The following is a 25792-nucleotide window of genomic DNA, read 5'->3' on the forward strand; positions in this document are numbered from 1 at the left end:
ATGATGATGATGAAATAATTTGTATAATTTTGTTAAACAGGTATGGCATAGTGTATATAATAGTGTTACGGCATCAGCCACGTGGTGGCAGTGCTGGTGCTGAAATAGTACTGTATCAACTTCAGAAGTAAGTTCTTCTATTTTATCATCAGTATTTCCTTCTTTATTATTTAATGCCTACTTTTTTATGCTATCACATTTTGGATGTGTTTTCATCTTTCCATATGTCTCAATATTGCATCAACTCCCTTTCTCTAAACTCTCCTGTAATATATCCATAGATCATTTGCATTCATTGTCATTAAAAAATCAAGGACTGCCTTACAAAGAAATCTTTTATTAGCACTCTACCTTAGTACTATTTATATCATATCATCTTGCAGTTTCCTTGAGCAGGGACCTTGGTACCATCTTCCAAAAGCATCAGATAACATAGTTCTTTCAACAGTTCAAAGACACAGCTACTACATGAACCAAAGAAACAGATTTGCATTCACTCTTTATTCCCAAACATGAAGTACACAGAGTCAAAAACTTCAGTCATTTCAAAATGTCTGATCCATTGTGGCAACCTCAAACATATACCATTTACTAAATTAGTGTATCAATGCTTTTCACTTCAGTTATCAAAAGCTCAAGTATAACTCACATTGAAATACTTGGTAGATGTTATTGTTACACATCATGATATCCTTTACTGCATCGGGCTAATTAGCTCACCAGGTTAAATAGTAAAGACTCAGTCATCAACACACTGCAACCATTGCTTCATGGAAATTCCGCGTCTGTAGCTACTACAATGAACTTTACTCATTTTTAACTGAAAAGCTGTGTATCACCTCCATTTTGGTTTATTTGATGTACCAACATCTCCTTATCATCCACACTGTATCTTACACCTGTAAATCCATACTTTAGACACTTTTCCCAAGCATTCATCTTTAGAACTAAAAAAACTCTTCAGTTTCCTTTCACCATGATTTTCCTACAGGCATCAAAGTGCATGGGTGCAGTTTTTCTCTCAAAACTGAATAATGTTTAAATAGTGCTACTTTTCCAAGCTACAAAGTTCAAATTAGTGTGAAAAAGAAACCCAGTTTGTTGGTAAACAGAAAGTCCCATAGGTACATCATGTCCTTAATATGTGTATTTTTGGTTTGTTTATACATAGCCAGAATAGTTTTCATAAGTCATTTACTCACTTCTAGTTTTTTTATTTTGTTCACTATACAATGTAAACACGATTAGCTTAATAACTAGTCTCAGCATTTTTCCCCCAACTCTTCTTGCAACTTCAGAGAAAAGAAGCACTAGCCATTATACTTATTAGTTGAAAAGATAGTGCTCACGACTTAATAGTGACAACATCATAATGGATGATGATTTGACCTTAATTTGCAGATTATAATCAAGACATATTGGTAGACTAAGGGTTTGAAGGGAAGACTCAACTTGACAATGTTAGACAATAATTTTTTTTTTTTTAATTTATAGCTTACTCAGAGAATAGTGTTTGCAAGGCTTCTGAGACTTGTGGAGGAGAAGAGAAGAGGAAACTTTAATTATTGGGTTACTGCACTATGAAACAGCATCAATACTGTATTTTCAAGCATACAAGTTGATGTAACACATAGTGTAAATATTCAAACAGTGTCACTATCTTTTCAAATCCTGCTGCATTTCACATGGAATTTTCAGTCTGTCAAAGTTGTTTTGGTGTATAAGTTGACCTACTTTTTTTGATTGTAGATTTTGGTCTGAAAAATTTGATTTGCATGCTAGGAAAATACAGTATGTCAAGTTATACTCAGACAAAAAATAGAGTCCTAATATTTGGACCAGAATAGATTCTGCTAAAGGTACCCAAGAATGATGTTAAACTATGCTACAGATTAAGTCTCCCATCCAAGAAGGGAAAAATTCAGTTCATTTGATGGTCTTTCACAAATTTTACTTCTCTTTAATTTCATTCACAAGGCTTGTTTTGGCCCTTGGCTAATAGAAAAGAGTTTGTCCAAAGTGCCATGCTGTGTGTTCAAACTTATTAACTACATGGCCATTCCTGAACCAATATTTGAATACTTTTATACTAAATGCACCTATAACTTCTGTTCTAAGTAAGAACTTTAATACAATTGCTTTTTATCCTTTTGTTAATATTTTGACCTTTAAATATCTCTATAATTTCAAACTTTGCAGAGAAAGTCCAGCAAAGAAAACCAATATATTACGTCTCGATATGAGTGGTCGTTTTGCTGTGAATACAGTAGACAATTTGATAATTGTTCACCACCAAGCCTCTCGTGTAAGTATTCTAGATTCTGCTTATTAACATCTTAAGTAAAAGCTATGTCAGAACCAGCCTTAGTGTTTGATGTAAGATTTGTACAGAATCATAGTTTATAGACAGCAATATGTTAACCTACAATCCTTGGTCTACTTTGTTTAGATCCTCTAAGAATCTTGTTTCATGGCATTAAGCAAATGCATCATAAATCTCCTCTTCAGTAGCATGCTGGTCTATCACAGATAACATTCCTAAATTATATGGTGTCTGTTCCTGACAGCCGGGTAAACTGAAGTCATGTAAAGTGTTCTTCCCAGATACACAACAACATGCATTTAGCAAATTTGGAATCAGAAATAATGAAAATAATTGATAGGTACTCCAATAGTTTATCTATTCAACCAAGTACAAAATAACCACCACCACACACAAATGGGGATTAGATCTAATAAAAGGAATTGTATAGATCTAATCCCTATGGTACTACCTTCGAGTGTATGATTGATTTATTTCAACTCAGTATTTAAATAAAGTTATTTTATCAAATCCCCTCCCCTAACTCTCCTGAAGGCAAAATGGCAGTTAACTTGCATACATACTGTTTGATTATATGTAATTATTATTCTTTCTATTGTTGTAGACTTCAATGATATTTGATATCAACCTTCCTGGAGAATCTGATAACTACATAATGTGTCATCACCCTGTACTCTCACCGCTACCAATTAAGCCTTTCCGTTTGTTTCTACCACCTGGTAAGTCTTCATACTCTTTATCCATTCTTCATCATCGTCATCATTTAATTTCCGTTGTCCATGCTAGCATGGGTTGGACGGTTTGACCAGGGCTGGCAAGCTGGAAGGCTGCACCAGATTCCAGTCTGATTTGGCATGGTTCTACAGCTGGATGCCCTTCCTAACGTCAACTATTCTGAGAGTGTAATGGGTGCTTTTACGTGCCACCTATGTGTCTTATTCCACAAAATAATAGCCTACAATTTATGATGTGAAAAACCTTCATTCTTTATGTTGTTATTTTAATGTCTTTTTTATTTCATTTTCTCTATTGCCAACAGTTTTTTGTTTGTTTTCCAATGCTACGTTTATCCCATTGATTTCCGTCAAGAACATTTTATTCAACCTACATTACTTCATTTCACCTAGCTGTTGAAAGATGATACTAAATCATATGGAGATATTTGCCTATGAGAGACTGACCTCTTCTCTACCGATAAATTTGTCATTCCACTTCACCCAATGAAACCAGAGCTAAGCACTGGTTTTCAAATACCTGTCTTTGTTGAACCCCCAAGTCTGCTCTTTTTGAGCTGACCTGCAAGAAAAGATGTTTCAGTTAAAACTATTTTGACTTTTAGTATATCTAAAAATACACTACACACAATTTTTTTAGTTTTTTTTATGGTAGAATGTGATTTCTGCTGCTTTTTTGATGCAACTGTTTTTTTTTTAAGTTCTGTACTGTATATTCTGAGTTCAAATACTACTGCCTACCACCCTTTGGAACTTGTTAAAATAGTGATAGACTTGGGAAGTTCTTCAGCAGGTACTTATGTATATCAGTTTATTACTCTCCATGGCACTACACCAACTGGTAGAAAAGACAATATCTTATATTTTATATAAATGTTCATATATCCCACTTTTAGAGTAGATACATTGTGCCCCTATACGTCATAAAATGACATTGAAAGGGTTAGTGACAGAAAAGGTATCCTGCTAGAAAAACCTCCCTCAGAAAACCCATCCAACTCATGCCAGCATGGAAAGTTATAAAATGGTAAAATGATATACAGTTGAGATATCTCATGGATTAAACATGAAAACCCTAATAGATATTCTTTTATAAATGGAAAATAAGTTAATAATACAGGAAGTTTAAAATAACCAATTCTTTTAGTAATTTCATTCTTTTACTTTGTATGAAGCTGTGTCTGTTTACAGTTACCAGTTTATGATTTTACATTTTTGCTGTTTTCTATTTAATGCTGTCTTTGCCTTTTCTTTACAGCTCCTAGTCTTCCAGTTGGAACAGAGAAGACAGAATACACTTTTGAATTATGTATCCTTTTCTAAAGTTTTTTCTTTCATATAGCTTGCCCCTTTTTATTGTATGTCTGCCATACACTCTAGGATTCATAAGACTAGGCCCTAATCCAGTCTGCATGGCATACAAGTAACTGAGATTACAACACTCCCCTTGAACAGGACACAGGTGTTACAGAGTTCACTTCCTAAATATTGCTGTTATATTCATTTATAGCTGAGTGAATTGGAGCAACATAAAATAATTTTGTTCAAAAACACAATGCACAGCCCAATCTGGCAATTAAAACCATGATCTTACAATCATGAGTACAATATCCTAATCACTAGATCACATTCTTTCCCACTTTTAATTGTAGATCATCCTAAAAAAATTTTAACATAAGGTGAATAAAACAGCAGATTAAATATTTACAATCTTCTGTCTATTTCAAGTTCTATTACTTCTGAGATCAACTTCCTCTACCATTTCTTAAGAATTTCTCAAATAAGCACATGTAACAGAAACTAGTGCAAAAGCCTCTAGAGAAGTATTCCAACGACTGGGAACTTGATCATGATGAATGTATTAGGATGGAATCACTTCGATCAACAATATCCATCTCTATCATCATCATAGTTTCACATATGTTTTCCATGTTCACATAGGTTGCATGGCTTGACTGAAGCTGGAAAGCCAGAAAACTGCACCAAGCTCTATTATCTGTTTTGGCATGGTTTTTACTTGTGCTTGTGCCATGTAAAAAACACTCTGTCCACTCTGCTGGGTGGTTGGTGTTAGGAAGGGCATCCAGCTGTGAAAACTGTGCCAAAACAGATACAGAAGTCTGGTGCAGTCTCCTGTCAAACCGTCCAACCCATGCCAGCAGGAAAGGCAGACAGTAAATGATGATGATGATGATGCTCTTCTTAATGTCAACCACTTTACAGTGTAGACTGGATGTTTTTTACATGGCACCAGCACTGGTAAAGTCTGTTTTGGCCTGGTTTTTACAGTTGGATGCCCTTCCTAATACCAACCACTCCGCAGAGTGGACTGGGTGCTTTTTACATGGCACCAGCACTGCAAGTTTATAGTTTTTTTTCCAAGCTTAAAATCTAATATTGATTAACATTCACAGGAACTGCAGAAAGTCCACATTTTATAAATGTTCTTATTTTTGCTTTGATACTTAAATTCATAGATCTTGGTGACACCATTTCATTATGTTAAAGATTTTGATTATGTCTTTGATTTAATTCCTTAGTTAAGGTTGTTTAACTCTTTCATTAACATATTTCTGTTAAAATACACTGTTTTTGTTTCAGTTAATTTTGGAAATAATGAAGAATTTAGTAAAATAATTGTGTCATTATGAAGAAAACTTTTGAAATATAAATTCACAGGAAATTTTGATAGAAGGTTTGAAATTAGATCTCTTTAAAACAGAAAGGTTGTATCATACAATTTACGGGCAGTTTTGTCAGATTGATGTCAAATGGGTTAAATTATCACACTTGAACTTGTTTATTATGTTAGAAATTTCAAATATGTCTTTTGATTTCACTCCATAGTTAAGGTTGCTTAAAGCATAACACTTGAGCACATCATGACAAGCAGATTATATTAAGAATTTATCATTATATTTTTAAGTATAGAACTGATTGCTTCATGTCAATATTTTCAAATGTTATGTTGAAAGCTTACTGTGAATAAAGTCTTGGGATACACTTGCTCCAGATTTGGAATTTTATGTCTGTGCTAGAAAACTTTTTTTTTTTTAAGATCACCCTTTTTCTTTTTTTTTTTCTCTTATTTTCTCTCTGTTGTTTCTGTTAGTTTATTTCTTGACAAATTACAGATTCAGATAATTGGATTGTATTCCAGCCTGATATTATTATTGATGCTAAACTTGGTAAGTTCCATTATATTTTCCCTTTCTGTATTTGCATCTTTCCTCTCTCCCCTTTATTTACTGAAAAACTTCTTGATGTGTTAAAACATATCAAAGTATTCAAGTATAGGTTGTGCCGGTGGCACATAAAAAGCACCATTCAAGCATGGTCGATGCCAGTACCACCAGACTGGCCCTTGTATCAGTGGAACATAAAAAGTACCCACTACACTCTTGGAGTGGTTGGCGTTAGGAAGGGCATCCAGCCATTGAAACTTTGCCAGATCAGATTGGAGCCTGGTACAGCCTTTTGGCTTGCCAGTTCTCAGTCAAACCGTCCAACCCAGGATACTGCTTTGAAGAGTTTCACCAATCAAATCATTCCATGGGTCCATATTTTGCCAAACTATTAAGTTACAGGGACATGAATATCAGTTGTCAAGCACAATGACACACACACACACACACATTCATTTGTGTGTTTTACTTCTTTTTCTCCATAATAGCATAAGTTAGACAAATACATATTATTGGGGCGTTGTTTACAGCTTGATGCCCTTCCTGTCACTAAGCCTTACTTGTTTTTCAAGTACAGGACTTTTCATTCCACTCCTCTTTGAAAGTGCAGAGCTGGTGGATAATTTATTTATTGGAAATTTCAACAAACATCACCATTTGTAGCCAAGTTCATTTCTCTAGAGAAGCACACAGGGATGCTATTCACACATGCACTTGGAAACATGTTAGGGTTGGTAACAGGAAGGGCATCCTGTCATAAATAATTTGCCTCAACAAATTCCATCAGACCCATGCAAGCACGCAAAAGTGGACATTAAAACGAAACTACACACACACATTCAAGCACATGGTGAGCTTTATACAGTTTCCATCTACCAAATTCGCTCACAAAGTATTGGTCAGCTCAGAGCTATAATAGAAGACACCCAAGTCTCATCCTGTGGGACTGAACTCAAAACCACATGGCTAAAAAGTACACCTGATATATATATGTGTGTGTGTGTGTGTATGTATATATATATATATATATATATATATATATATATATCCGTACCCCACAGCAGAAGTGTTAAGACTGATCCTTCTGGTTGTGTAATGCACCCATGCAGTGTTTCGTAAAAGCCTCCATGCAGTCTCATGTAAAAGCATCTATACAACGTCATGTAAAACCATCTATGTGGTGTCATGTAAAAGCATCTATGTTGTGTAGCATAAAAGCACCCATGCAGTGCCCATGTGGTGCCACATTAAAGCATCCAGCACACTCTGTAAAGGTTGGCGTTAGGAATGGCTTCCAGCCACAGAAACCAAATCAGACTGGAATCTGGTGCAGCCCCAAGCCCCCACCCCCGACTTGCCAGTTCTGGTCATCCCATCCTACCCATGCTAGCATGGAGAATGGACATTAAATGGTGATGACGGTGACAGAGAGGAAGAGAGTGAGAGAGGGGTACACACAATGGTCTTCCACATAGTTACTGTCTGTCACATTCACTCACAAGGCAATTTGTCAGACTGGGAATATAGAAGACGACACTTGCCGTAGATGCCACACACTGTAACAGATGTCAGAACTACATAGTTTAAACGCAGCCTGTTGAAATGCCTGAACTTATTAGTTTACTTTCTAAATAATTCTTTTTTCTTATGCCACATAATGTATATCATATATATTTATTTAGTGATTCATATAGCAAGTTTTGGTGGTGGTGGTGGTGGTGGTGGCATTGGCAATGACGACAACAATCATCATTACCATCATCATCATTGCCATCTTGTCATATAGCTTGTGGGTCTAACTTTAGTTCTCAGTTACAACTGTTTCATATATCATCATTATCATTTAACATTCACTTTCCATGCTTGGCATGGGTTAGATGGTTTGCCTAGAACTGGTAAGCCAGACAGCTGCTCTAGCTTCCAGTTTGTTTTGGCATGGTTTCTACGTGTGGTTGCCCTTCCTAATGCCAACCATTCCAATAGCTTAATGGGTGCTTTTACGTGCCACCAGCAATGGCCACAATTACGACTACGATTTCACTTGGTTTGACATGTCTTTTCAGCACAGCATTGCCAAAGGTCTCAGTCACTTATCATCACATTGTTAATAACCTCAAAAATGCATGAACATCACACACTCACATTTTAACATATATGAAACTTAATGCATCATCATCATCATTTGGCATCCATTTTCCATACTGGCATGAATTAGACAGTTTGACTGGAACTGATAAGCCAGATAACTGTACCAGGCTCCAGGCTAGTTTAACTTAGTTTCTACGGCTGGATGCCCTTTCTAATTGCCAACCACTCCAAGAGTGTAGTGGGTACCTTTTACATGTCACTGGGATTGATGCCTTTTATGTATCACTGTCACAGGTGCCTTTTGCATGTCACTGGCACATAAAAGGCTACATGCATAATAATGAGCATTTTTTTTTGTCATTTATAATCTCTTCATGAATCATAATCAAGCAGATTGATTAAAGATTAAATCTAGTATGTCTAGGACTACATGATCCAGTGTCTTTTCTGTATTAAGATGTGTGTGGTTTGAGAGAAATTTGGTTGCTGTTTCTAGCAGGCCAAGCAATGACTAGGAGGCTCCTTTGATTGACTGTATTATTGTTTTTGTTTTCTCAGTGAACTGAATCAACAACCTTAATTTCAATACCCAGTTTGAGTCACATCATCCTATTTAATAACTATCCTTTTTAGTAGAAATCATTATTATTGACAAATTGGTAGAATCTTTAGAGCATCAGACAACAAGCTTTGTCGTGTTTGTTTCAGTTCTTTATATTCTGCTATGGTCAACTTTTTCTTACAACCTCCTGGGTTGATAAAACAAAATACCACTCAAATGCAAAGTAAAGTACAAGTCAAATTTGGAGAGAGGGAAACAGTCACTATAATGAACTGTTCTCCTTTCCACTAAATTTGTGACTTGTACCTATGTTAGAAATTATCATTATTACCTTCGCTAAGGTAGAGGTATTGTTTCCAGTCGCGTTTGTTTGTTTGTCCATGGACAAGATATCTCAAGAACTGCTGGATGGATTTGGATGAAACTTTCAGGGATGTTTGGCCTTGTGACTGGCATGAACTGATTAGAATTTGTGATCAATCCGGTACCGGACAAAGATTTGGGATTATTTTTCCTGTTTTTTTTTACTTAATTTTTTTGAGAGCAGTTGAGTTTCTTTCAGATATTCTCACTTTTAAAAATCATCTCTGGCTAATCGTTGAGAAGACATTGGTGTTGCCTTGGCAGAGGTTTGTGCTCTCTGAATGCTCTTATTATTATAATTTTTGCTAAGACAGTGAGCTGCCAGAATCATTAGCATGCTGGACAGAATTCTTAGCGGTATTTTGCCCGTCACTACATTCTGAGTTCAAATTCCACCAAGGTCGACTTTACCTTTCATTCTTTCAGGTTGATGAAATAAGTACCAGTTACACACTGGGGTCGATGTAATTGACTATCCCCCTCCCCCCACCAATTTCAGGCCTTGTGCCTATACTAGAAAGGATTATTTTTATTATTGTTGATAAAGTTGTTCACACCTGGACAAAATGCTTTGCGGTATTTCACCTACCACTACGTTCTGGGTTCAAATTCCACCAAGGTCAACTTTACTTTTCATTCTTTCAGGGTCAATAAATTAAGTACCAGTGAAACATTGGGGTTGATGTAATCAACTAGTTCCCCCCTCCCCTCAGATTTCAGGTCATGTGCCTATAGTAGAAAGGATTATTATTATTATTTAGGCAGCAAGCTTGCAGAATCATTAGCACTCCAGGCAAAATGCTTAGCGGCTTTTTCTCCATCTTTTTGTTCCAAGTTCAAATTGTTTCAAGGTCCACTTTGCCTTTCATCCTTTCAGCATCAATAAAATAAGTACCAGTTATGCACTGGGGTCATTGTAATCGACTAGCCCCCTCCCTTCCAAATTCCAGGCCTTATGCCTGTAGTAGAAAGGATTATTGTGATTAATATGATTAAGGCAGCAAGTTGGCAGTCGTTAGCATGCTGGATGAAATGCTTAGCAGTATTTCACCCATTGCTACGTTCTGAGTTCAAATTCTGCCGAGGTCATCTTTATCTTTCATCCTTTCGGGGTCAATGTAATCGACTAGCCCCTCCTCCCAAATTTCAAGCCATGTGCCTTTAGTAGAAAGGATTATTATCATTATTATTATTATTATTATTATTATTGACCTGGCACAATCGTTAGCACATTGGATAGAATACTTAGCAGCATTTCTTGACGTTCTGAGTCCAAATTGCTCCAGGGTCAACTTTGCTTTTCATCCTTCAGGAGTCAATAAAATAAGTACCGGTGGTGCACTGGGGTTGATATAATCATCTACCCCCCACCCCCCAAAAAAAAGTTTCAGGCCTTGTACCTATAGTAGAAAGGATAATTACTATTATTGAGCTGGCAGAATTATTAGCACATCAGACAAAATATTTAGTGGCATTTCTTCTAGCTAATTATGTTCTGAGTTCAAATTTTATCTCAGTCAACTTTGTTTTCCATCCTTTCAGGAACAGAATAAGTACTAGTTGAGCACTGCTGTCCTTGTAATCAAATAATCCCCTCTTCCCAAAAAGAAATTACTGGCCTTGTATCCAAATTTGAAAACATTATTATCATCATCATGGCTGTGGATTGGCAGAATCATTAGAGTTAGATGAATGCTTTGTAAATATTTCTTTCAACACTGTACATTCCAAGTTCAAATTCTACTGATGTCAATTTTGCCTTTCTTCCCTCCATGGGGCTAAAATGAAGAACTAGTCAAGTCCTAGGGTAGCAATTTTGAGGAGAGAGGTTTAATCAGTATTATTGATTTGCAACCTTCATTCAAAATGCTGGCCTTGTGCCTAAATTAGAAATAATTCTTATTATTGATGTTGTTCTGTTTAGTCAAAATTTAGTCTTTTGATAAATAGAGCTTGTTCAAATAAATATTAGACTGAAATAAACACTGGAGGTTGATGCAGTCAAATTATTGCTAAACATATTTTTGAATTAATCATGTGAATAGACAAATGGGAGATGACACTAAAGGTACAGAAAATCCAATGTACAGGTGATGATAATGACAAGAACAACATCAGCAACAAGAATAATTGTACAAATGACTTCTCAACATCTTTTTCCAACCAATATGTGTGTATTGTCTAATAAGGTCCTCAATACATGATCACCTGATTTATGTAAGACATGTTTGTTTTATTTTTATATTTTTATCTGTATAGGTAGTCTATGGACAGTTCAGCTATGTTTGGAACCATTAGTGGAAATGATTCCCAATAAGGTAAAAGAAAATTTTTTTATCATTTTGATAGTTTATTATGTTATTTTATTTGTTTGTGACGAGTTATTTTCTGAAGTTGAACTTGATTTTCTACTGTTATTTTTTCCCCCTGCCATGTTTTGTGATTTTTTTTTCCCATGTAATTAATTTATTTTTGAGTCATCTTCCGGTGTTGTGTTACTCTGTTTATGCCTGCAAACGTGTGTACATGTATGTATTTGCACAGCTAAACCATTAGATTTAAAACCATAATGATACCTTCTAAAACAACCAGGCCTGTCTAAGTAATTTGAACTTGTTTAATTTACATTGTTAAAACCTGTCCAACCCATGAAGATGATGATGATATACATGAAACAGAGATTTTATATAGATAATTATTGACTCAGGACTGATAATGTGACCAAAAACTTGATTTTTGGATTTTGTTTGTGCCATAATCTCGTTAATTTCCCTTCGAGCCATCTTTTAACTGTAGTTAGAAAACTTGTGTAAAAGAAAAGAAATATTGAAGGAGAATAATGCTGGAATGAAAATATTTGAGTCAAGTATAAGCATAGCTAAATGGTCTAGAAATTTGCTCTGCAATTATGGGATTCCATTCTGAATCCCTCTTCCTGGCATGTTGGGCAAGTGTCTGTTATTGACAAGGTTTGAGTGCAATTGGTTAGGCAAAAAATAATGTGGAAACCCATTGGATGTAGTGTATCTGTGATTCAAAGGGTCCAGTCTTGTCCCACATAGTTATGCCAATCCACCTGAAACCACCTTTCAATGATCACCCCACCACCTGCCAAAAACAAACTATCCATTTTGAAATGTTTATATTTAAATTTAAACCTTTCGCTTTAATTTTATGTAAGAACCTTCAGTTAAATTGCAGTGAACATCATTATCTTACTTCCACTTTCCAGGCTGGTATGAGTTGGACAGATTGCCACAGTCCAAGTCAGTTCTTACTGGGAGCACTGCACTCATGAACAGGCTGGAGAATTATACGTTTCATTTTTGATTTAGTTTCTACAGTTGGACATTCTTAGAGACAGTTGGACATTCTTAGAGTATCCTAAGTGCATTTTAACATAGGACTAGTGCTGTGCTAGGGAAGTTGTCATATCCCTAGTGAAATAAGACTACAGGATTCTCTCAATGATATACCATCTTTCACTTTCACCAACCACTTTACATTGTACTGAGTGTATTTTTATCACGGCACCAGCACAAGTGAGGTTGTCATGTCTCCACTGAAACCAGTTTGAAAGGACTTCTCCATCATATGCTTTCAACTTTTGCCCACCAACCGCTTAAACCGTTCTGTTTGTATTTTATCACCAGCTTAACCCTTTTAGTACCAATCTACTGAAAACTGATCTTACTTCTTATGTTACAAACTTGTTACTTTGAAGTGATATAAATTGTATCAACATTTCATATTAGTTAATATTCCAAATTCCATCTTAATTAATGACAAAGTTATGTTACTAAATTCTTCGTTAAGTTCAAAATTAATTGAAGTAAAGTGTATTTCAATAGATATACAGTAACAAAAGGGTTTAAAAAAGAAGTTATTTTACTAACACCCTTTAATCCTTTAGCATTTAACCCACTTGTATCCAAATATTCTACTTACTTTATGTTCAAACCAGCTAGATCTGTCCCCTCACACCTACCCTACAATGTCATTCGAAAAATAAGCAACCATATCATCAAAATCTCAAAACTATAAGATAATGTGTGATTAATTCAAAACAATGTGAATAAAAAAGCATTGCATTAAACAGAATAATGAATGATAGAGGATTAAATCTTGATTATTAAAGAATAACTAATTTTAAAAAAAAAACATATGAATAGTGTATTTATTAGAAATAATGGCAATTAAAGTATTATGGATGCTCTTGTCTGTGGAATACTCAACCATTTGCACATGCTTCATTGAGTAGATAGTTTCGCTGATTGAACAACTAATCATTGCCACTGACAGAGGGCTGACTTCAGAATAGAAGTCAGACTTTAGAATAGAAAACATTGCAAATATGACATGTCAACCACCTCAGTCAACAGTATTGACACAGTTTTGACAATTATTTTCTGCACTATTTCTCTCAGTTTGCTTTTGATAAAAATATAGTTTAAATTTTGTCGTGGAGTTTTTGTTATCCCTCCAAAAATATTTTGACAAAATTCATTGTGTAATAGCAGCTCATTAAAAGCATTTAAGCGCACCTGAAAACTATACCTACCCATTCTTACAAAACAACCTGGTAAATCTGGGTGTATCTTAAACTTTGGTGTGTATTAAATTACCCACAAATAAGTTGACTTGTTTGAATGTAGTTAGTAAGTGTAAGCAACCTATAAATTGGGTTTATGACCCAGTAGTTTTATTTGTTTTCATTTCTGAGAGCTGGCATATATTGGATATTGGAACAAGTGAAAAATATTTTTATATCATATTTGTCTGTTACAGGATAGTGGTGGGAGGGAGTCAATACATAAATGATAGCAACAAAAATGTAAAGATGGCTTTTGAATTGGAACATTTAAGTGATATGCTTACTAAATGTCTCTCCATATTTTTGTAATTCCAGTTGAAACTGATAGAGTTCTTAGTGTTGCGGAAAGACAGCAAATTGGTATTATTGTCGGTATGTCGACAAATGTTAATTCCTGGCCACCAAGCTACTCTTGTCACAATCGCACAAATTTATGATATGCTAAATGATGTTTATAAAAATTATCAAGAAGCTGAAACACAATATCTTGTACATGTAAGTAAACATTTTTCTTCAGTTGCAGTTGTAATTTTGCATTGTCAATCAAGTGTACATTTAATTTTTTTTTTTTAAGTTTATTTGGGTGGTAGGGTAGTGTTTTATTTTAATGACTTTACAAGTTAGTCACAGCCAATACCATTATGACCTTTGCAAGTCCTCTTTGTCAGGTGAGACTGATGTGGTTGATATTCAGTTACTTTAAAAATGTGTACATCAACAGCTACAAGGAAAATGTGGGTAGAGAGACTCCAGAAGGAAAGGCAGCTGTGTCTTGTTAATTTGGATGGAGTGGGGTATGCAGCTAGTTAGTCCAGATTAAAAGAAGCTATTGGAATGGTGGTGCAAGAGTTAGAGAGAGAAAAATCTGTGTATCTGTGAGCATAGTGGTTGAAGCCTGTTGGTGAATGAATCTTTGCCAGTTACCATATTTTCTGGCATACAAGTCTACATAGTGTATAGTGTAAACATTCAAATACTGTCACTGTCTTTCCAAACCCTGCTATATTTCAAAGTCAACTTGGTATGTAAGTAATCCTACCATTTTGGTGCTAAAAGATTCGATTTGTATGCTGGAAAATACAGTGACTGACTTGCATTGTTTTTAAATTCTTAAGCTGTCATATTTGTTAGTACTTGTTATTGAAACTAGTAACTCTCTTCAAATCCAATTTATGTAAAAGTACTGGACTAACTAGTATTCACATAAAACTTTCCTGCAGTTGTTTTGGAGAACATGCATTCCTCAAGTTTGCCTCAGTTTTCATAGATGACCACAGATTCAATAAGATTTAAAGAAGATAGTAGATTAGTTGCAAAAACCACTTTTTCTACCAATCTGCAAATCTTCCGTATTACTAAAAAGAATTCTTAAACTACTCTACCATTTCTAGCATGATAAAATGAATGTCAAACAGTAAAGAAAGAAAATTGATTCTATTTTTTTATATACTAGCTTAGGTTGGATAGTTTTTGTGATTATTCATGTTTACATAAATTATTGGAGATAACATATGTGTTTGAGCAATTTTTATTTACATATGCAATGGTGTGAAACAATTCTAACAAATCAAGCCTGTGACTGTAATTCAATTGTTGATTGTAATTTTTTCCATTAAACCATAAACAGACTTTGGAAAGATGTAAACATGTCCTTACCCATTCCCCAACCATCTGAAGTTAATACTCTGATAAGTGTTCTGAATTCTGATAAGTTTTCATCACACTAATGTAAGGAATAAATATTCAGTCTTATTTCAAAATACATAAACACATAGATATAATCTGTGTTTTCCAGTTTTAAAATCTGTACACCATATCTCTGCATGTTGAGGTGACTAAATAAAATCAGAATTACTTGATTTGGTGTTGTTGTTTGAACATCGATGATTTGGCACAGCTGGCTGGACATTGAACCTGTTTTGGCAACAGTACGTTTTGGTGCTGGAAGCAAACACACACATACATACATGTGTGTATAGAAATATTCACATATAGATAGTGAGAGGGAGAGAAAGAGCAACATTACAATTTATTAATTGAACATAACTGACATAAGAACTCTCCCTCTGCTCACACACATAAACAGGAGAGAGACTGAAAGAAACGTTAAAACATCTGATGTCAAATAAGTCAGCATTGAATCAGCAAAAGCCAAATAAGTGGCACCAAAACAGCTGTTCCAAAATGTCTCAAGCCCTAAAAGGAGTGGCAACAGGGAGAGTATTAGGCCATAAAACACTGCCTCAAAATGAGAACCATGATGAGTGTGATACAAAATGGGAAATACTATCTTGGAGTCATATTTGTTATATGATTTTTCTGGGGAAGAAACATTCGCACACACACTGCAAGACATAAGTATGCATCTGTGTATGGGCAAACACATTAAAAAATCATAAACTGTTAGAACTGACTGACAGTGTTGCTTCAGGTCAGATTGACTTCACTTGGAAGCCTGTTTAGTTACACTTACTGCCTGTTGTTCATCTCTGTGAATTGACATGTAATTTCCTGAACAGAATCTAGAGGTGGAGCCTTCAATCAGAATAAACTAAAATAAGAATGTTTGCAAACAAGTGATAACAGGAAATAATATTTGTTTTTATTGGAAACTGGAGCAAAGGTTTAGTTGGTTATAGTAGAGTAAAATGTACACTCATAGGATTTATCCAAGACATATTGTGGCATAGTTGTGTGTGTATAAGCTGAGTTATTGTTGTTTAACCCAAAGTCGTCTCTGATCAGACACATCTATAATCAAAGGTATTCTATCCATGAACATCCAATCTTGTTATCTCAGACATAGTGCATCAAGAACTACATTATCTAATGAATCCTTCCTTTTTCTAAGATAGACTTAGTTTCAGAATTGATTGCCATTTCTCGCAGGCTTAGTGATCACATAATGATTCCTTCATTAACTTAGGTTCTAGATTATTTGCGTAGTCGTGAACTTAATCTTAGGGAAATGTTGATTCTAAGATTCTAACAAAGGAATTTTTTTTTTTATATGATTACATAGTTGAAAAGTATATTGGATATTTTTTGAAATATTAAAAAAGGAATCTACTAAGTAGTTTGTTAGCTTATAGTTTTTTTTTCTTCTTTTTTTCTCATGTTTAGTCCGTTGATATCTCCAGCCGGCCTGATCCATATCAACGTTCAAACAAAGTGATATTAGACCAATCTGATATGTATACACATGTTTTTTCAGTCTTTGAAAATGCCAAGGTTAGTAAATATTTTTTTCAGTTTCTCTCTCTCATTATAAATGCACAAATTATATTTTTCTCATATAACCCTATTGATGTAGATTACAAAAGGCAATAGGAACCAAGATGATTTAGGGACTTACATAATGGAATGGCTTTTCTTTCCCATTGTGTTCTGCAGGCTCACTGTAGATTTGAACTTGGTGTAGCAAGATAATGAAGCTCTTGTCAGTTTTACAGTGTTACCACTGCTTACAGTCACATGTTTTCCTTAGTTGGTAGTACCTCTTTACAGTCAAATGGCCTGTTCCCTATGAGAATTGTCTTAACCACAGACAACTCTGTGTAATTGGGAGGATACAAATTACAAACTTCTCAACTGTCTTCCTGGTGCATTATCAGCTCAACTGCTCAGATACATCAGTGGTATATTGAAGGAGTTGAAATGACAAAAACAGTTATGTTCTAAGTTATATTCCTCACAATTAACCCATTGTCTGTCCAGAGCATTTTCATAAGTTTGTCCTATATGTCTATGGTTTTTTTTTTTTTTTCAGACTTTTAGTTTACCCTTGTTTCATACATTGAGTAATAGAAAGCTTTCCATTCATAAGTCCCAAGTTACTCTAGTGGTTGGACAAAATTGGGAATGTATACCATTTATGTGATGTATAGATCCCAGGGAAATATGTCTTGTGTATCACATGTGATATGCAGGATAAGTATAGGTGATTGCCATAGTCATGTCAATCACCTATACTCTTCAATAATTTGTAATCTTGATCCAATGTTATAAATCATTATCAACCATTGAGTTAAGAGTTAGGAGTCAAATTGTTAGCCTACTACTGGAGGAGTTATTGTCTAATATTCCATCATCAGCACTACACTATGTCTCTTATATAGATACTTAATCCCTGCTGATTCATTTTACATAGTTATAAATAAACATCAAACAGAGGTAGATCACACAACTGCTGCTGCATAAGTTGCTGTTGAAATTACAGATATGTGCTCAAATCCTCTTTCGTGAATGAATCAGATGTATCATGCAAGAGAGAAGACAATGGTAATACAGACTTGGGGTTCATATGGAGGACGATGACTACAGAGTAAAGAAAAAACAGTTGATTTAAGTAGGGAGAATTTTCAGAAGAGAAAGACATGGGAAGAAGTGATGAAAGCTAATCTCATTAGGCTGAACCTCTCAGAGGAAATGATAAAGAAATACAACAAATGGCAAAACACTATACTAAAGAAAATTCATTGTTGCAAGCATGTAAAAGTAGATGTAAAAATGATGATGCTAGCTCAATCCATTTAGTTGTAAATAGATATTTAAGGAAGCACAGTTCATTGGTGCAAGAGGCAAGAGATAGCATGTAAATTGATGAGTTGCTTCGTTATTTTATCATATTGATCTAGTCCATAATTACTCACAAAAGAGCTAAATACCATCAATAGAATATCTTATCTAAGACATGTTATAGAAACAACTAAAGATTCAAAGCAAAATATAGCAATTGATTTTGTTTTGAAAGTACTTTGTTCATATTATCTGCAAGGGTGGTCAGGTGAGGATTTGTTGTAATTGTTGCTGCCATGTAGGTCTATTTAAGAAAAACAAACTTGTGTAATTATCTACATGATGACCCTCTAATACAGCACTTCTTAAACTATGGGTCACAACCCTAAATGGGGTCACGAAAATTAAATTCAAACACTTGAATTTCATTTTATATGTTATTTCACAAATGCATACTTAATACCTAGGGTTGCAAAAAATTTTGTGATGAAAAATGGGGTAATGAATGGAAACAGTTTAAGAAGCGCTACTTTAATATATAGTCCATTCAAATCTGGCCATAGTCAACATTATCTTTCAGTTTTCGAGGATCAATAAAATAAAGTACCAGTTAAGTACTTGAACCCCTCCCCTAAATTCGAAGCCCTATATCTGTGGTAGAACTCAATATATACCCCATTTTGCTTTATTTTCTCTACAAAGTTCTCCTAAATGACAAACTGGAAATAGCAGTTAAATGAAAGTAACTACATCGTTTCATGTCCAATTCCATTGTACAGCATCTTGATAAGTGTCTTTCACCATAGTTTGAGTCAGTCAAAATCTTGTAGATGAAATCTAGATGGAAATTGAGAGAAACCCATGAGTGAGGCTCCTGTTTTCACTTTCAAGTGGTACATTTAATCCATCACTCTGTTTAACACTACTACCAACTGGCTCTTGAGATGTCTTTAGTGGAGTCCACTATATTTATAAGCATCCAGGCCAGGCCTCTGGTCTCATAATTTCCTTCACCAGTCTGAGACCCTACAAAGGGTTATGGGTATGCTATCATTTCTCCCTTGATTTGGTCATTAAAAAATATCTCCATATTCTCTATTTTAATGAGTAATGTTTCTAGCTTCTTCTTAAGCTGATTTGATTTTATTTTAACTTAATCCTACTTGAAACCTCTTTCTCTCATATCAGTAGAAATGGTAAGCTGGTGATAACCTTCAGGCAGTGTGAACTACTTTAGAAATACCTTAATCTCTACAGCTTGCAAATACAGAAAATCTGTCACTAAAGCACAACAGGGTACACTTCTCAGTATTCTACGTCTGAATCAAGCACATACAGTAATTAGAATCAGTGTATATGGTTGAGGAGAAAGATGTTCTTCTCAAATGTTTGGAATTTAATCAACTTTTGTCTTTACTGAATATGAAGTTCTGTCTTCATATCAAATGGTACACTATGTGACAAGTCATATTGTAAGTATGAAGCAGTGAAAGCTAAAGATTCTCTGTTAGACAGGTTATAATCTGTTTGATGTTAAATGTGATTCTCAGAGGGAAACTGAGCTCAAATGAGAACAGGAAGTAAATAAATTAATGTGAAGAGTTTTGAAGCATAAACTGAATGAAATAGAAAATAGACACTCTTAGAAAGGTAGACATAGAAAGTGCATTGCAGTGTGATGTGAATGGATAAAGGAAGCAAAATGGCTGCTTTTATTTATTTATTTTTTAAAAAGAACATAGTTTATCATACTAAAATAAAAATTTTGATTCACTAAAGAATTTATCCTGGGCAGACAGTGTTTGTGAACTTACAATGCTAGCTGCTACTAGTTCAAATATTATGCTCTGCTCAACAAGACACAATTCTTTAAGGCTTTGCTATGGCTAGCATTGTTTGTGTAGCTGAAAATAGATGCTAAACAATTTACAGTTGATTTACTACCAGATTGTTTACCCTATCTAACTACCTTGTATTTACTTTACTCTTATATCAGAAGTTAACTGAAGACTCATCTTGAGACATGGTAGCATTAAAAAAAAGCTAGTAATGATAATGTTCCTAATGCTAAACCACATGACCTACAATGACCTTACATTTTGCTCAGGGTTAAGGTCCCCCTTTTGAGCCTTGACAGTTACTAACCTAACATCCTCTCCCCCACAAAAATACAAAAACCACAAAGCAATCTATTTGCTTGTCAAGCTTTTAATCAACAATATAGTTCAAGCACATCACTTTATCCAGCCATATACTCTCAGTGACTTGTCTCTGCTACTACATAAATCACTTCTTCTCTGAGATTCCCAACTCTCCACATTAACTTCACTTGATTATTTCTGTTCTCTAATCTGTGAAGTCTATAGGCCCAAACTCTCTTTCTCAGGCAAAAGTATTAAAAAAACTATATATCTCACTCTAGAGGAACAGAAACAAAATTCAGAAGCATTACAAAAATTTTTTATTATTCACATTTCTTTTCTGCTGTATCTTCGGCTCTGTGTTTTTAACAACTGTGATAAATATAAAATTCTTTGAAAAATAATAGGTTGTAGAGGAGAAACTGATTTTACAAAATTGATTCATTGTTTATCTGACTGAAAACTTCCCATGAACTAGATCCTTTGATTATTCAAGAAGTCATAGTCTTTAGTAAATAACCTGAAAGAAAATCTTTCTCCATTGTTTACTTAAGATTCACCTTCTGCAAGTACTTTTGTTACAGTTGTAAAAGGATTTAGTGTACATGCAATATCAAAGAGGATTTTGAAATATTCATGTTTTAAGTAAATCTCTGTATAAACACAAGTTGAACTTGTTTTACAACCATGCATTAATATTGTCTATAGTAACTATTATGTGAATATCAAATATAACAGTGATATACCACATTTTCTTTTAAATGTCAGTTTATTCTGTGATAAACATATAGTTTAATTCTTTTAATTGTATGTTGTTTTCCAAGACACAAAGTTGTATCATGCTCCTTTCTTTCTATCCTCAGTTAATGTTGAAGTTTGACTTACTATTTCTCACTAAATACTTCAGTGTGTTTTTCCATATTTGTGGCTTATAAAACAATAAGCTTTGTTACAGAATCCTTTGGGATTATCTGAACATGCAAGTTTATCACAGTGTAAACTAATTTCAAGGACATCTAATTAAAACTACATTAGTTATTTGTTTAACATTTTGGAAAGTTACTGAAATGTGTTGAAATCTTTGGAAGTTACATGTAAAATCCATTCATGAACTATATGTTAATATTTGTTTTGAGATATCATTGCAATGTTATTTGATATATGAGTATTCAGTAATACACTTTCGAAGGGTATATTTTATAGGGTAGTGGCGTACAAATCTTTGTGTAATGGATAATGATGAGATGCGTGTGAAGAAGAGGAAGAAGTCACTTGAGACCCATATTTCATTTTCTCCTTCCCAACTGTTGGTTTATAATGTTTCAGTAACACTTAAAATCTTTGAAAGTTTTTCCTTTGTCTTTTTTTGCTACATGAAAAACTATGATTCTCTTCATTAGCATCAACATGAATTTAGACATGAATTTAAGTCATTGTACAGTAATTGCAATTTTGCAATAATTTGCAATTCTCCTCCATAGCTTCAGATATAGCATTTTTGTCAGATCCCTTTGCAACAATTTATATTCTCTTCACTATCTCATAAGATAGCAGCAGTTTTTTGTTTGTTTGTTTTTTTTAAATATCCCTGCTACTATTATATTTAAAGCTCTGGGTGCATTATTCATTGCCACTCTGATATCTTTGTTTTCTTTCCAGCAGAGGAAGTCATTCCCATGAGTAGCTTTTTATATGATTCTCTTCTCCAATCATTTTAGGAAATTATTGTGGCCCTGTTATTGTGGAACAGCAACATTAATAATGTCTTCTATGTTTGCATAAGATGAATTTTCTATTGCAATGTCACAAGTAATTTATAGCTATCTCATATTACTTTCTCTGTTGATATTCATGAAGTAGATACCTAACTGTGTCTTCCTGGTTAGCATTTCTTTTCTATGTTATTATGAAAGGTGCCAATTCAGTTTTTGTTGAGCCAAGTGTATCTTTGTTTTGAATATCTCATCTTGCAGTAGTTCTTTAATCCTTTAGCATTCACATTATTCTGTCAAAGGCAAGGTTTATTTATTCACATTCTTTTGAATTAATCATGCATTATCTTATAGCTTTGAAATTTTGATGAAGTAACTGTTAATTTTCAGAATGATATTGTAAAGTTGGTGACCAGTTTGAACATAAAACAGGTAGAATATTTTGGCCAGATGTGGCTGGTTTAAATCCAAGTTACAGATTTCTTTCACTGTTCAACCCAGAATACCAGACATTAATTCAATTACTCACTTACATGGTGAAAGTATTATGAGATGTGAAGTTATTTAAAGGAGGACACATTTAAAGTAACTTGCTTTCAATCACGAAACCTTAGTATCTTGTTCGAGTGATTTCATGTGTATATGAATGATGGATTTTTTTGTTGGAGATTTTTAATGGAGAAAGAGGATATATCTAAGTAAAGCATATTATTAAGAAAACAAGCAATTTAACATAACAGTCACAGATAATTCCTTTTCAAGAAGGAAAATCAAGCTTTTTCTGTTTGAAAGTAAGCAATCAATGAAATATAGTTCGTGATGGGCAGAGATTACATATGGACTTCTCCTTCTTTGTAATTAACTACTGGCTCTTCCCTCTGTTCATCCTCTGCCTTTTCTCTACAAATACGAAACAGATCATATGATAATATTCCCATAACTAAGATATTTTTAACAATGAAAGCTGAAAATCCTTGACCAAATTCTTGCCACAGAATCAGTCGAATTGACATGAACAGTAAGTTAATGACAACAATTTGGATCACTTTTTGCGCAATCATTAAATGTACAAAAATACGTTTACTTTTAAACTCTTGAATATAGAGAATGGTACATGGGAACATTGGTATCATTAGATTGCCAACGATGATCACCAATATCATATATACCATACCTTCTGATATTTTTCTTGTTTCTTCTTCTTCATACAATAACTCCATGATATCCATTGTATCTAATAAATCTATAGGCACTGTAGCTCCAACTGTATATATAAATGTTTTCAGACTTGTAGGTGTAGTGTCATGTAGGTAAGACATTAGCAGCAAGAAGAATACAACTGCTGTCAGACCAAACATAGCTCTCAGTGTATTTGCACTATTGATTCCATTTTCATCTTCCATCTCTGTTGCAAAGGAAGTGAAAACCACTATCAGTTTACTTGATAAAACCAATGCATAAACCACCCAAGTGAGTGGTCCAAAGGGAAAAGTTTGTTTACGCTCAGGGTTTGGTAACTCATAGCCTTGAAAATGTTTTTTATAGCTAAAGAAAATATGAACAATAAACAGAACTAAGTATACACTATCTGGTATCAACATACACCAATATGTCTGTGTTTCTTCGTAATGTACCAACTGGTAGTTGACAACAAACATCTGCACCAAGAGAAGTAAAACAATGAATATCCGCAACAGTTTGTGATGCAGGAATTGATAGTTTTTGATAAATCTTTGTAGCAACATGTTGAATAGTCTAATGATGAGGAATCAAATTATACTGCAAGGACTCTTGGAAATACTTGGATTGTGTCTGCTAAAAGATGTTGAGTCTGTAATTATTTAGATTTATTCCATCTTTATATTGATATCTGCTTTAGTGCTTGCATTTTCTTTTTTTCAAATTTTCTGAAAAAAAAAAAAAAATTCAGTTTTGTAATATTGTGTGTTGTAAGAGGAAGCTAAGTAGCTTTCAAAATTTCATTATGAGTCAAAAGGCATATTTTCATTTTTTATACCTATCTATATTATGATGGAGAAAGCTGTTTATTAATTAGGTATGTAACAGTTACTAAAAGAAAGCTTGACTGTCTGGAAATTTTTTTATAAATTCATGTTCCAAGAAATTTCCTGTAATTTCGATTTCTGAAGTTTATTGAATATTTGAACTTCAAGTTCTTCACAAATTTAAATATTCATTGCATTCACTGTGGAGTAGATTTCATAAACAATATTAATTCATTACCAGCGAAATTTTCCCTTTTTATTTTTAGCAGTCTCTCATTCTTACTCGCCTGTATTTTCATTAATGATAATTTAATATATATTCATTTCAATGTTTCCATTTCAAGTTTTAATTCACTATTTGCAAAACGCACAGTTTATTCTATATATGTAATGAAAAAAAATTATTTATTGAATAAATGAATGCTATTAGACAAAATAGCTGTATAACTCCGAGGTTTATTTTTGATAAAATGAAAATTTTTTAATATACTGATATTTTTTTTTTTTTCTTTAAATTCAAAAGTGATTTTGTTGGTATGGCTGTTTGGAACACTATAAGCCTTACAATAATAACTATGTTATTGCTGCTATTCCTACCAGTCTTTCTGTTAGTCTTTATAAAAGAAGTAATGACACAAAAATGAGCCCACACCTACAGAAGGTTTTCTGTTATATTGTTGGTGTTCTATTTAGTCCCATATCACTACACTCTCTGAGTGGTTGGCGTTAGGAAGGACATCCAGCTGTAGAAACTCTGCCAAATCAGATTGGAGCCTGGTGTAGCCATCTGGTTTCACCAGTCCTCAGTCAAATCGTCCAACCCATGCTAGCATGGAAAGCGGACGTTAAACGATGATGATGATCAGCCCTAATTGAGCTGATCAGTGATCAAAAACACCCCAATTTCCTTCATTTTTTTAACATAGTAGGGTGTGATTGAAGTATTTGACTGCTCTTTTTAGTTAGCTGAGTGACTACATAGAGATTCCAATATTGGCTTGTACTTTGTTGTATGTTAGTAACTGGTCATTCTATCCTTCTTACCTTATATTTATTGAAGCAGAAATTAATGTCAAATCTTTACTGAAGCTATTTGATTTGAATGAACATTGGCTGCTATTTGTAGCAAGTCAAAGAAACTCCTTCTTTGGCTTTGAGACATTTTTAAAACTTTAATAATAATACTGCTGATGATTTCTGATAATTATCTATATATAAAAAAATGAGAATGTGTGTCTGTCTGTCTGTCTGTGTGAATCCCTAAAACTCGAGAACTACGCAACCAATTTCATTCAAATTTTACACATGCCTTACTTAGGGTTCCAGTTGTGTTTTAGTCAAAAAAAATTATTAACTTCTTGCAGAGTTCGAGCACACGGCAACATAATATCTCCTCCACTATTTAAGTATTACGTGTCAAAAGTGAAACAAAAACACTCATGTCAAATACTTTCACTTTAAAAATGAAACTATTCCACTAACTGAAACAATCACATTTCGATACTGTAGATACTTTCACAGAGAGAGAAAGAGAGAAAGAGAGATGTATATGTATACATATACATG

General features: G+C 34.1%; 2 protein-coding genes across 5 annotated transcripts in view; one reads left to right on the top strand and one right to left on the bottom strand.

The window, feature by feature from the left end:
* LOC106881798 (regulator of MON1-CCZ1 complex) overlaps window positions 1-25792 on the top strand; it is a 96720-nt gene that overhangs the window by 28954 nt on the left and 41974 nt on the right. For all 3 annotated transcript variants that reach the window (XM_014932308.2, XM_014932309.2, XM_052967120.1), the window contains 8 exons: window positions 41-127; window positions 2200-2305; window positions 2928-3042; window positions 4316-4366; window positions 6192-6245; window positions 11515-11573; window positions 14165-14344; window positions 16973-17080. In XM_014932308.2, coding sequence (XP_014787794.1) covers window positions 41-127; window positions 2200-2305; window positions 2928-3042; window positions 4316-4366; window positions 6192-6245; window positions 11515-11573; window positions 14165-14344; window positions 16973-17080 — 760 coding nt within the window. The remainder of the gene's footprint in view (window positions 1-40; window positions 128-2199; window positions 2306-2927; window positions 3043-4315; window positions 4367-6191; window positions 6246-11514; window positions 11574-14164; window positions 14345-16972; window positions 17081-25792) is intronic.
* Window positions 20806-25792, bottom strand: part of LOC106881800 (uncharacterized) — a 19358-nt gene continuing 14371 nt past the window's right edge. For both annotated transcript variants that reach the window (XM_052967121.1, XM_014932311.2), the window contains exon 2: window positions 20806-24127. In XM_052967121.1, the coding sequence (XP_052823081.1) occupies window positions 23051-23965 (915 nt within the window). In that variant the 5' untranslated portion in view covers window positions 23966-24127 and the 3' untranslated portion in view covers window positions 20806-23050. The remainder of the gene's footprint in view (window positions 24128-25792) is intronic.

This window comes from Octopus bimaculoides, chromosome 4 (assembly GCF_001194135.2).
Source record: "Octopus bimaculoides isolate UCB-OBI-ISO-001 chromosome 4, ASM119413v2, whole genome shotgun sequence".
Lineage (NCBI taxonomy): Eukaryota > Metazoa > Mollusca > Cephalopoda > Octopoda > Octopodidae > Octopus > Octopus bimaculoides.